This window comes from Pinus tabuliformis, chromosome 2_2 (genome assembly GCF_031772625.1).
Source record: "Pinus tabuliformis cultivar Carrire ecotype Pingquan chromosome 2_2, CPIR1, whole genome shotgun sequence".
Lineage (NCBI taxonomy): Eukaryota > Viridiplantae > Streptophyta > Pinopsida > Pinales > Pinaceae > Pinus > Pinus tabuliformis.
The window spans coordinates 12286302-12300401 of NC_142300.1; the positions used below are offsets into that span (position 1 = coordinate 12286302).

General features: G+C 38.0%; 1 protein-coding gene across 3 annotated transcripts in view; it reads right to left on the minus strand.

The window, feature by feature from the left end:
- Positions 1-3129: 3129 nt before the first annotated feature.
- Positions 3130-14100, minus strand: part of LOC149191298 (uncharacterized) — a 128817-nt gene continuing 117846 nt past the window's right edge. Inside the window, exons 5-7 of one of the 3 annotated variants that reach the window (XM_089404154.1) lie at positions 3914-3966; positions 3738-3779; positions 3130-3649 (exon numbers count right to left, since the gene is read on the minus strand). In XM_089404154.1, coding sequence (XP_089260280.1) covers positions 3619-3649; positions 3738-3779; positions 3914-3966 — 126 coding nt within the window. In that variant the 3' untranslated portion in view covers positions 3130-3618. Of the gene's footprint in view, positions 3780-3906; positions 3967-14100 lie in introns of all 3 variants that reach the window. The other 2 variants (XM_089404156.1, XM_089404155.1) reach the window with 2 other exon arrangements.

Here is a 14100-nt window from a genome sequence, read left to right on the forward strand (position 1 = left end):
GCATATAAAAAAAGCTTTATCACAAACTCCCCCAATTGAACACCATCCCCACCTTGCAGATTTATCCACTCTTCCAATTTATCAATATATAAACCCAAAGGAGTAGGGGATAAAGGGCAGTCTGCTTGACTCCGATGTCACTTCTAAAGCTTTTTGAAATATCTGTTGAAGTTCTAATTTTGACTTTCACCTCTTCATAAAGCCTATGGACAGCGGCTCTATAATGCAAAAGAATTTCAAGTTCTTCCATTCTACACCAACTTATCTCTCTTTGAAGTCAACAAAGCAGAAAAATACTTCTTCTTTGTCCCCGAATGGAGTACCCAAACACAAACCATAATACATACCATTCTTTTAATCAATGTCACTCTTCCATTTTCTTCTATCAAGAATGGATAGAGGGGAAAATAACTTATCAAAAAGGAACCCAAATATAATAATATAAATGATTTTCCCAAACAAAACAAAAGTACTGGGAAAGGTTTTGGTCAGTGTTGCGGGGGAGCGCCGCCCCCCCTCTCGATCCTGCTCCCAATCCGCACTCCAGGCGAGAGCGACTCGGGAGTGGGTCGAGAGCGCGCTCCCTAAAAAAATTGTGCTCATTGCCTTTTCGGGAGTGTTTATTCTTTTCTGCAATTTTTCTTTCGCAGTAATGTTCCAAATGAATAAATAATAAAAAATAAAAATAAAAATAAAGCATAAAAACAAATAAGTTTTGAGTGGTGCAGCTTAACGATCAAGCCTATGGCCCTAGTATTGATATGCGATTCATGGTAATGTTAGATTCTTAAAGTAAAAGTGACATTCTCCTTAATCTTCATTTTCATCCTTTTACTTAAATTTTTAAAATACCATGAAATGACTCGGGATGTTTGAGAGTGGTTCCGACCTCATTGGATTTCATATGGAGAAGTAGAATTTTACATTTCATTCAAAATCCAGCAGACTTATCAGTTTTTCAAGATTTCAAGATTGGGGGATTGCAATGTTTCCATTGAATTTTGTCATGTATTAGGGTATGGAACTCATATTTAATCAAGAGCACCAATCCCTCTATGTACCTTGATGTTAGTGACATTGGTTGTCGAACTCCTCTATCATGACCCTCCTAAAAATGTATGCATCGCTCAAACAAAATCTTGACTTGACATGCTATGCTTTTTCTATCTTATGTTAATGCTTAGAGGGTGATATTAATGACAAAGATCTCGATTTTCCAACAAGACTAAAAAATTAGACATTTCTCGGGGTGGCAAGAGGCCCAGGCATAAGAAATAGATAATAGATTTACTTGTCTTTTCTAGTTTCTAGTAGTTTTTATAATTATCGACTCTTTCATATTTATTATGATATTTTTTAAACAATATATGACAATTTAAGTTTGAAGTTGGCAATTGTAACTCATTAGTAATGAATTATGAATATGATGATTCATGAAAGTTGAAAGTCGTTTCATTTCATTTCATGTTAGGTTTCATTTCATTTCATGTTAGATATTATTTGTTGTAATGGTTACACTTAGCTTACAAGTACAACTTTGGTGATCAATGATGATAAATATTATATATTGAATTTTGAAAGCTTGAAACTTTAAGATTGATGAATCATGAGACTCAATATGTTGTATGTTACTACGTTACTAACTTGTGGACGTGGTTGATAAAGATTATAACTTCTAGATTGTTGTTATATGGTTCAATCTATGTTTTTTTATGTTTTTTATATCTAATTCATCATTCTACATGTTTTTGTTGACATATATGTATCAAAATATAAAATATATATATATATATATATATATATATATATATATATATATATTACACAAAAAAATGCTCCGGGATTTGCTCCCAAACCGGGAGCTTCTGAAAATGTTGCTCCCGCACCTGTTTTCGCTACCGCTCCCAAGTAACACTGGTTTTGGTCATCCTGTGACCACTGCACGTTCTCATTTGCATTGATACCAAGAGAAAAATCAAGCCTAGGATAAGTTATAAACTAAATATATACAATGTAACTTACAAAATCTCTCCAAATAGGGAAAAGGAAATTCAAGAAAATCCTCCACGGTACAGCAGTTCTAGTTGGCACTCGTAAGGTGCATTATTAAATACAATATCGGAATTATATATATACCCACAAAACCAAATATACTCGATGTATATACACACTACATCACAAGGCTAGTTTTATATCAATGAAGGAAAGTAATGTTTTGAATAAAAAAATCGGAAAATAGGTAGTGTCATACTTCATGACAGAAAGGATAGCAACACGTTTTGCAACAAATTCATCTTCTATTTGACGTTCCCTTCAGGCAAGGGAAACTCACTAAAATAGATGAGGTCACCACTTCTTCCCAATATTACTTGTAAGAGCCACTATTTTTAAGTATGTGATCCCGCTACCATAGCATTGACAAACTGCACACTAACCCCATGACTTGAAAGATAAAAACACCCACAAACTTTAGCAGGTTTGAGAATTAAATCACAAATGGGTATTTTCTAGCCCACTTACCATGTAAGAAGTCCTTCGTGTTTCAGTATAGAGTTCCTAACTAGGGCATTCCATGCTTGATATCCTACAAGAGCCATTTGATCCATTTGGCACAAAGGAAAATGCCTAGCAGATGAATCTATATTATATAGAGTCCTGATTAAGTAAATCCGTTAGAGAGATACAGACAGTCCAGTTGATGCTATGGAATCCCTTGAATGTGTTTTTTTGAGTGCCATGGCCTCACTCCCAAGTTACGACATCACTTATACAAATCCAAATAAATTTGGGATGTAATTTCCTTAATAAAGTGGAAAAAATTCAATCCTACAGAGAAAAAAGGCAAAGCATCCACTTGTAGCTATTAATGAAGAAAAATAAACGTTACTTTAGTTGACAGAGCATTGGTTTTACATTAGGTTATGTTTCATGCTTGGCAACAATGTTCTGGGTATGGATTAGCTAACCTAAACATATTAACTAAACTCACTCCATAGCCACAAAACCCGTCATCATCAACATACAAATGCTGAAGCAGTCGAGCAAATTTCACAAAATCAATATTATCATGATGTATTGTTCTAGAATTTTGAAAAATGGCCCTATGATGGAATAAAATTGAATCAGGAATGACTAATTATGGACTTATATTAAATGAATAGCACTTAATAAATGCAATCCATTGCCTCTCCTGTGGACTTTTGTTCCCTTGACCAAAACTTGACCTCTTCCTTTGTTCTACTGAATTGGGAAAACAGAAACCTCTCATAGATGCTAAACACAGTTGGGTGATTATTTGTCTATACACAGTGCACACAACATTACAATTGGGAACTGAAAACCTAAATGCTCCAGAGAAAGAAGCCAATGTCAGAGGAAAGATACATGACATGAATGGCACATTTATATCAGAGATGAGAAGTGTTAAACCTGTTATTGCCCGAATAAAACCCATTACCCCATGACAAATTTTATTGGTCATCATATCACAATCTCCAGCATTCCTGCCTGTATTTCATATTAATCAAGACATTCTTCCTCCACAAGGTACCATTCCATGGAGGGGAAATTTGGCTCATGTAAGAGATCTCCAAGTTTGTTGACCCATCCCAACAAAAATTACAACCCGTTACCACTGTGACCTGTATGCCTAGAAAAAATTGCAGCATTGAAAACAAATACCTTTAATACATCAATGGCTTCACTTGCATCAAAACTTTGCAGTCAATTACACATACCTGTCCTGGTTAAAAGTAAACTGCTGATCAGCATCTATATTCCTACAGAAGTGAGAAGACATTCCTTGAAGCATCATTCAAAAACCTGGACTTAAATGACTACAGCAAATAATGTTGCAAGAAATAAGTTATTAATAGTGATAAGAAAAACCAGAAACAAGCTGTCAACCTCAAACCTTTGTTTATAGGTTGGTTCTCCCCCTTTGTGATCAGTCTGGCCAATAGAGTTCTTTGAAAGCACGATGAAAAATCTTAATCAGGATAAAGGATAGGAACTGACTTGTTAAAAAAAAGAAACATTTCTTCAAAATCAAAAACAATTATTTTTGCACATCTATAAAAATTTTCCAATAGTCTTTTTCTGGCACTTCTCATTCCATTTTATGAAGTTCACATCCAAACAAGGTTACAAAATTAGGAAATAGATAAATATCAGAAATTGTCCTATATATGTAAAAGGATCGTGTGTGTGTGTGTGTGTGTGTATATATATATATATCAGGAGAAAGGATAGAAACTGACTTGTGAGAAAAAGGAAACATTTCTTCAAAATCAAAAACAAATATTTTAGCACATCTCTACAATTTTTCCAATGGTTTATTTTCTTGGCATTTTTAATTCCATTTTATGTTCACACCCAAACAAGGCTACAAAACTAGGAAACAGTTAAATATCAGAAAATTTCCCTATATATGTAAAAGGATTGTGTGTATAGCAAGACCCTCCCTCCTCCTCCCCCACACCCCACACACACACAAACCTTCCCCAGAATATCTAGATGGAGGACAGCTCAACCACCAACCACAATATCCGCTGGTAAACTCAAGGGACTCAACCAGATTAGAAACTGTGACCTATGGACTTCCCTTCGGCTACATGCCTTTGGGAGTTATAAACATATATATAGCTCAATTAGTTAAACCATCCATCCAAGGCATGCTACTGAAGGAAAGGCGATCAGTCTCTCTCTCTCTGACATAGACACATATCAATGTTGCCAAAGCAGGAAGGGAGACCAGTCCAACCCTAAAAACACAAAAGTGAAGTATTCCTGGGAATGTTTTATACTTCTACACACACACACATTAAAAGAGCTGCAGAATGTTTGATAAGATGCAGAGAGCATAAATTTTAATCATACTAGTAGGCAAATACTACATTATTAAGAAGTTAAAAATGTGATTCACACTAGATTAGAGAATAAACCATCTAGTACAAGTCTCAAGACTTTGTAACCAGTAGTTGACCATTAGAAGTTAACAAACTCAAAAGTCAGATAGCATGAGGTAGAATAAGAAATGGAGTTGAATCAAATGACATCAACTATCTATCAGTTACAAAGTTATAAATATCGAGGAGTAAAAACAATTATATGACAAGTAAAGAAATGAAAACAGAGACAATTCTATGAGTGTTTCCTCTTTCCATGATCAACTTTCAAAACCCTAACTAGAGATGAATAAAATAAAGTCAATAAGAAATAGAATGTCAAAAAGGAAAAGATAGATTATGATTTTTATAAGCTCTAAACTGTTAATTATTTTATACCAGATCTAATTTATTTTACTTCAACAATTTATTAAAAACCCAGAAAATATTTATCTCAAATATTTCTCAAATTTCTGATGAAATAAACACTTGTATATTAACACAAAAAATAAAATGCAGCATAAGAAAAATAGGGAAATCACTTACTACAACAGCAAACTTGTGTCCAACACAATGTTAAAAATAGCAATAAGAAAATCCTAATTTAATTTGTCCTTGAATTAAATTGAGAATTAAATCGAAATTCTATTCTCATAGCAACTTCTAACAGTGAACTAAGTTAAGTTGACTTAGTTGGCTCAGTAAATTCGAGTTGGAAGTCTATCTATAGTCATGTAAAGTGATTCTTAAATTTTAGGGGTCTAGGTTTAGTTCTTTTGAGTACTAAGTTAAGTTGACTTAGTTGGCTCAGTAAATTCGAGTTGGAAGTCTATCTATAGTCATGTAGAGTGATTCTTAAATTTTTTTCGAGTTGTAATTAATTAATTCAGTCTAACTGAGTTGAAGTCAATTAAACTAGTTCCAACTTTTGGAGGAACTAGTGGAGGTCTAGCAGTGAGGAGCAGCTTCAGTGCTCAAGCAGTTCACTGATAATTCACTCATAAATAACTCATGCATCTCAGTTTTGAGAAAGACCCAATTGAGATTAGAGTTCAGGAACAATGTACTATCGGTTGTATAATTTTCCGAGTTGTACAAATGGTGCATGCAATCAGTAGAAGGCCTGTGATGGATTGCCCAGTTGTGGTGAGGGATTTTCCCAATTAAATATGGTCTAATTCCCTTAGGGATTGTGCAAGGATGTAGGGGCTTGGCAGGCAGCAGATTTGGTTTAAGTGTTGGCTTGAGCTGGTTTGTGAAGCAGTGAGATAGTTTGTACTTGTGCAGAGATTGTTCGGGTTGAACAAGCATTGTATTTTCTTCTCAAATCTTCTAGTTACTGCAATATAAATAGTCAGATTTTTGAGCAGTTGTTTCGACCAGAAAAATATTGTGTTATAAGCGATTGAAATTCTTCCTTTTTTGCCTAATGTTTTCATCGATCAATTTTTTGTTTCCGCTGATGAGTAGAGTAGATTCATGTCATTTGTTTTATCATATCACATAAGCAGTTTGAATCTACAGTAAAAGTATACATGGTATCGGAGCTGAAGTCACTATAGAAGAATAGAATACGAGTTTGTTGTGCAAGTGATATCGAATTTGCAGTTTCATACTTCAAAGCCAGCGGGATGTCATTCTACGGTTTGAGACTTGAGTATGCCCTGGAGGGTAGCTCGAATTACATAGCTTGGAAGGACAGGATGGAGGCAGTGTTGGAAGACAATGGGCTGAAGGAATTCATAAATCATGATATCTCGAAGCCTCCAGCATCTGATGCTAAAGATTTGGTTGAATGGAGAAAGTGTGTGGCAAAGGCGAGAAGGATTATCCTAGAAGGAGTTCGAGATCATATTGTCTCGAATCTCCACAGTAAGGAAACTCCATTTGCAATGTGGAAGGCATTGACGGACCTGTTTCAAAATAGCAGTGACCACAGGAAGCTGGCACTAAAGGACAAGCTCAAAAAGATCAAGATGGAGAAGGGCAACTCAATTCCGAAATACTTGACCAAGTTCACCCAATGTCAGGATGAGCTTGGAAGTGTCGGGGTTACTATTGCAAAAGATGATCTGGTGATCCTAGCACTTCTAGGACTTCCCAAGAGCTGGCACAGCTACCAGGACTTAGTTAATGGGAGGGAGAAGCTACCAGAGTGGGAGCAATTATGGTCCGACTTGGTACAGGAAGAGATTCGACAAAAAACCAGCGACGGATCTGCATCAAAGCATGATGATGAGGAGAATTGTGCCTTAGCTGGGAAGGCAAAGAAAGGGAAGGGGAAGTCATCCCATTCCAAATCAGATTCCAGTCAGGGCGGCAAGAAGAAGGACATGTCGAAAATCAAGTGTTTTCACTGTCACGAGCTGGGACACTATGCCACAAAGTGTCTGCACAAGAAGGTCGGTAAGAAGCCCTCAAGAGGAGCGGCAAGTGAAGCTCTTGCTTCGCAATTCGAACTGGATTTTACCCTCATCGCTTGCATGGTGTCATCGGTGATGGGTAGTGTGTGGTACCTGGACAGTGGAGTTTCATTCCATATGACCGGTAACAAAGAGATCTTCAATAACTTGGAGGAGAAGGATCTCCAGATGCATATCGAGATAGGATAGCGCAACCAGCATTGGTATTGTTACCTTTTAGAGGGAGTCTGGTTCTCCCCTCAATTTGAGAGATGTCATGCATGTTCCGGGTTTGAGGAGGAACTTGGTTTTTGTTGCCCTTTTAGAGGGAGTCTGGTTCTCCCCTCAATTTGAGAGATGTCATGTATGTTCCGGGTTTGAGGAAGAACTGGTTTTTGTTGCCATGTTGGAGGATAGAGGCTATGATGTGATATTTAGTAAGGGAAAAGCTTTCCTTCATCACATAGCCACATGACAGGTGAAACGGATAGGGGTTCAAGTGAAGAACCTCTACAAATTGGAGGTAGAAGACTGCACTGCTTTGAGCACTAAAGCAAAGAAGGTGCAGAGCCGAAACATTGGTGAGTTGTGGCATAGAAGATTTGGTCACTTGCACCACGAAGCTTTGAAGATCATGCAACAAATTTCTACAGGACTTCCCAAGGGTACACTAGAGCAGAGAGACACATGCAAAGGGTGTACATTTGGGAAGTACACCAAAGCTTCCTTTCATGACAAAGACAGTCGAGCACAAGCGATCCTTGATCGAGTTCATTCATATGTGTGTGGACCATTCTTGACAGCATCCACGGCCAAGCACAGGTATTCTGTAATATTTGTTGAAGATTTTTCTCGTAAATGTTGGATTTTCTTCATGCAGAAGAAAGATCAAACGTTCGCTAAGTTTTGTGAATTTAAAACACTTGTCGAGAAAGATACCGACCAGAAAGTTAATGCTCTCATAAGCGATAACGGTGGAGAGTATGTGTCGAATGAATTCAAGAGCTTTTGTGCAACAGAAGGCATTTGATGGGAGTTGGTATCACCTCATAACCCACAGCAGAATGGGGTGGCTGAAAGGAAGAACAGAAATATTGTGGGAGTGGCACGAGCAATGTTGCATGATCAGGGCCTACAATTACACTTGTGGGCTGAAGCATACAACACAGTTGTTTATTTGCAGAACAGAAGCCCTCATCGAATTCTCGGGATGAGTACACCAAAAGAAGCTTTTTCAAGGAAGAAACCAGATGTGGCACACTTTAGGATCTTTGATTCATCAGTCTACTGCCATGTTACCAAAGATGCACGGAAAAAGATAGAGCCAACAGCTGAGTTGGGCATATTTGTGGGGTACACTGATACACCTCACAACTATCGGGTGTACCTGCCAACCAACAGGATGACAATGGTTCGCAGAGATGTAAAGTTCGATGAAGAGAAGGCCATGAGATGTTCCCTTGAGAAGGAGCTTCAACTACATGCAGTTGAGGAGCAAGGAACCTCGAGATGATGTGGAGCAGCCACATGCAGAGAAGCAGGGAGTGGAAACACCCACTCATGCAGAGACTTCCAGAGATGGGAGAAAGCGCACTAGAGAGATTGACTAGGTTATTGCATGATGCTAAAGAGAATGTGGGAGCACCCACATCACAACGCAGGCAAAGGAGGTCACCAGAGAGGTACACTGGCTACATGGCTCTGATGAGCGAGAGTGTAGAGATTGAGCCATCCTCATTCGAGGAAGTAGTGCAGCAACTAGTGTGGGTTGATGCCATGGTTGAGGAGTATGACTCCATTATCAGAAACAGTGTTTGGGAGGTGGTCCCAAGACCAGCAGACAAGTCAGTGGTGAGTTCCAGATGGCTTTACAAGGTAAAGCAAGCAGCAAATGGGAGTGTGGAGAAACACAAGGCCAGATTTGTGGCCAGAGGGTTCTCTCAGGTGGAGGAAATTGATTACAATGAGACTTTTGCTCCTGTAGCAAGGTACTCATCAATCAAATATATTCTATTATTGTCAGCACAGATGGGATGGAAGATACATCAGATGGATGTAACTATAGCATTCCTCAACGGCATGATTGAGGAAGAGGTGTACATTGAGCAGCCAAAAGGATTTGATACCTTCAACGAAGAGTCGCATGTGTGCAGACTCAAGCGAGCGTTGTATGGACTAAAACAAGCACCTCGTGTTTGGTACACTAGGATTGACAGTTATTTCACCGAGTTGGGCTTCAACAGAAGTGACGCAAATGCGAACCTTTACCATATTGTGGTTGAAGGTAAATTGTTGACTATTGTTTGATATGTCAACGATTTGATTCTAACATGTGATGAGAAGATAAAATCTTGCAAAGAGGATCTTGCAAGAGGGTTTGAAATGAAGGACTTGGGGCTCATGCATTACTTTCTTGGTATGTAGGTGTGGCAAGGAGATAAGGAACTATTTGTCTCTTAGGGCAAGTATGCCAACGAGATACCGAAGAAGTTCCACATGGAGAGCAATAAACCCATGGAGACTCCTCTGGATGAAGAAGCTTCTTGTTGGTTTGTTTGGTTAGTGGATGGATCCAATAGTGATTTACTGTGACAAGCAAAGTTGTATCAAATTCTCTGAGAATCCAGTGTTTCATGATCCGTCCAAGCATACTGACATCCGATATCACCATCTTCGAGATTGTGTGCAGAGGAGAATCATGTTGTTGGAGTACATTCCTACAGAGGATCAGGATGCAGATATTTTGACAAAGCTAAGTCACCTGACACGGGGATTCGGGACACGTAGGATTCGGGATTCGTGGTGTCGGATTCGGGACACGCTGACCCCCCGGAACAGGACACGTTAGGACACGTTATATATTATTTTATTAAAAAATATATATATATATATATATTATATAAAAAAAAAATATATATATATATATATATATATATATATATATATATATTAAAAATTAGATATTATCATATTTCTTACACAAATTTTAATTAATGATACAAATTTATTGATTTCAAACATAGATCTTCATCTATAGCTATTAGCATGCATAGTACATACAAAATTCAAATAAATGTCAGTGGTACTGGTCACATAAATGATAAATCTATTAAAAATTTAAATCATGATTCATAATTCATAACTAAAAGACAACTTACAACTACAAGATAGTAAGATAAACACACTGACAACTGTAGTTTTCTCATTAAGTCATCAAATCAAAATGTGTTACATAGGTAGTGTTGGTGCAATGCCAATGGCAAATAGAAATAGAAAATATAAAACAACTACAGGTATACAAGCCTCAAGGCATCAATCAGCATCAGAATCAGCATCACTGTCCCCATCATCATGGTCCCCACTGCTCTCCTCTACATCCTCCTCCTCCCCTGTATCCATAGTCGCCTTTGCATCTGCTGGTATGGAGGCTGACCCCTCTAAGTCATCAAATCTAACAGGCTCTAGCACTGGATCATTGAGATCCATGTTGGCCAATGCCAACTCAACAATGGTGTCCAGACCCATATCATCAGGAACAGTGTTACTTGGGAGTGGGAGCGAAAGCGGGGAGCGGGAGCGAAAACGGGAGCGGGAGCGACATATTCAGAAGCTCTTGGTTTGGTGCTCTTGATTAAATACGAGTTCCATACCCTAATACATGACAAAATTCAATGGAAACATTGCAATCCCCCAATCCTAAAACCCTGAAAAACTGATAAGTCTGCTGGATTTTGAATGAAATCTAAAATTCTACTTTCTCCATATGAAATCCAATGAGGCCGGAACCACTCTCAAACATCCTGAGTCATTTCATGGTAATGTTAAAAATTTAAGTAAAAGGATGAAAATGAAGATTAAGGAGAATGTCACTTTTACTTTAAGAATTTAACATTACCATGAATAGCATATCAATACTAGGGCCTAGACTTGATTATGAAGCTGCCAAAATGCTCTACTCCTTGCTGCAACAGCACAGATCACTTACCAAATGAAAATATTAATGAGCAAACACGCCCTTTTCATACCCGCGCTGAGCTTAGCGAGTCCTGGAAACCGGACACGTGTCCTAAAATCGCGACACGCCCTCGGACACGACGTGTCCGAAACGGACACGACGTGTCCTGTGATTTGGACACGAATCCGGACCGAATCGTGTCGGATTCGCCGGATTCGGGATTCGCAGGGGGTTTAGGACGAATCCGGTTTCCTAGTGACAAAGGCATTGTCAGTATGCAAATTAAAGTTTCACAGAGGCGGGATCGGGGTAGCAGATAATCCCTGTCTTGTTGAGAGGGAGTGTTAAAAATAGCAACAAGAAAATCCTAATTTAATTTGTCCTTGAATTAAATTGGGAATTATATCGAAATTATATTCTCATAGCAACTTGTAACAGTTAACTAAGTTAAGTTGACCTAGTTGGCTTAGTAAATTTGAGTTGGAAGTCTATCTAGAGTCATGTAGAGTAATTCCTAAATTTTGGGGGTCCAAGTTGAGTTATTTTGAGTTGCAATTAATTAATTCAATATAACTGAGTTAAGGTCAATTAAACTCGTTCCAACTGTTGGGGGAACTAGTAGGAGGTCTAGCAGTGGGGAGTAGCTTCAGTGCTCAACCAATTAACTGATAATTCACTCATAAATAACTCATGCATGTCAGTTCTGAGAAAGACCCAGTTGAGATTAGAGTTCAAGGACAGTGTACTATCAGTTTTATAATTTTCCGAGTTGTACAGATCAATGTTGTTAAAAGCGCGATCGAGATTAAATCGGCGCCGGGAAAAAAGCGGAAAAAATCGGCAAAAGCGGGAAAAAGCGGAAAAAAGCGGGAAAAAAGCGTTTGGCACAAAAATATTCATTTTTTTTCATTTTTTTTTCAATTTTTTTAATATCTAAACCATCTACAACATAAAATAAATACATTGACACATAAATATGATAAAAAAACTAACATATAAGATGTTTAATATCATTTCTAGCGCTAAAATCACACATAACATTGAATCATGTCCTGAATAGTAAGTCCTGACTCCTGAGTCCCAACTCAGCCTCAAAATATCAACAAAAAATATGATAATGTATCTCATCATGTCATAATGTCATATACAATAAAATGAAAGTCTAATCCTATTGATTTCCTCTGCCCCTCTTGCGAGAAAATGCCACAGCTTTCCCTTTCCCTCTAGATGTAGATGCTGGTGCCCGTGCAGGTGGAAATGGCAGTGGAGTCTGATGTGCTCTAGACGTTGAAGAACTAGAAGTAGGAGCTATAGGAGGTAGACCACGTCCTCTACTGGTGGCAAGGGTAGCCCGGGCAGGTGGTGTCACCTGGAAACATTACAATCTCCCAATCCTGAAATCCTGAAAAACTGATAAGTCTGCTGGATTTTAAATGAAATCTAAAATTCTACTTTCTCCATATGAAATCCAATGAGGCTGGAACCACTCTCAAACATCCTGAGTCATTTCATGGTAATGTTAAAAATTTAAGTAAAAGGATGAAAATGAAGATTAAGGAGAATGTCACTTTTACTTTAAGAATTTAACATTACCATGAATAGCATATCCATACTAGGGCCTAGACTTGATCATTAAGCTACCCCACTCAAAAATTATTTGTTTCTTTCAAAAAACATTGCATGAAAAAACCCAAAAAAAGTTATAAAACTATGTTGTCCTGAGCCCCCACGATTTTTTCGTTAAAAATCGCGTTTTTTTCGAAAAAATCGCGATTTTTTGAAAAAAGCGCGATTTTTTCAGTAAAAATCGGCAAAAAAAAAGTAGGCGATTTTTTCGTATAAAAATCGCGATTTGATCGGCAAGATGAAAAAATCGCGATTTTTTCATTAAATCGCGATTTTAACAACACTGGTACAGATAGTGCATGCAATCAGTAGAACGCCTATGATGGATTGTGCAGTTGTGGTGAGGGATTTTCCCAATTAAATATGGGTTAATTCCCTTAGGGATTACGCAAGGAAGTAGGGGCTTGGCAAGCAGCAGGTTTGGTTAAGTGTTGGCTTGAGCTGGTTTGCAAAGCAGTGAGATAGTTTGTACTTGTGCAGAGATTGTTCAAGTTGAACAAGCATTGTATTTTCTTCTCAAATATTTTGGTTAAAGCAATATAGATAGTCGGGGTTTTGATCAGTGGCTTTCCCCAGAAAATATTGTGCTATGTGCGATTGAATTTCTTCCTTTGCTGCTTAATGTTTTCATCGATCAATTTTTGTTTCTGCTGATGAGTAGAGTAGATTCATGTCTTTTGTTTTAGCATATCACATAAGTAGTTTGAATCTACAGTAAAAATCTACACACAATCTTCCTTCATATTAAATTTCTCAAAAAAAAGTGGGCCTAGAACGATAGGGAATACAAAGGAAAATGCAACCACTAGGACCCTGAAACTAGGCCCCATTGGGAAAAAATCAGCCTCAAGGAAATCAGCACTTGGAAATCGGCACTACTGAAAAAACTCCACCTCTGAAAAATTTAGCCTCCCTCACCAGTAATTCAGCCCTTTTTTTCCCTTGCTTGGCCCTCACACACTTGAGTAATTCAGCATATGGATATTGTGGCCCTCCAATAATTTGGCCCTCTTCTTCAACTGACTCAGCCTGTCCCTCTCCTAGCTTTGGCTTCCCTAAAATTTCTCTTGAAATCCCATGTTGCAATTCTTCTCACTTCTCTTCAGTGTAATCGAGCCCCTCACACTTGATAAAATCACTTCCTCAACACGATGTGTCTTCACCTCTCCCTTAGGCTTATTTTATAATTTCATTAAGCCAAAATCCCTAACCCTAATCCCCTAAGTGATCG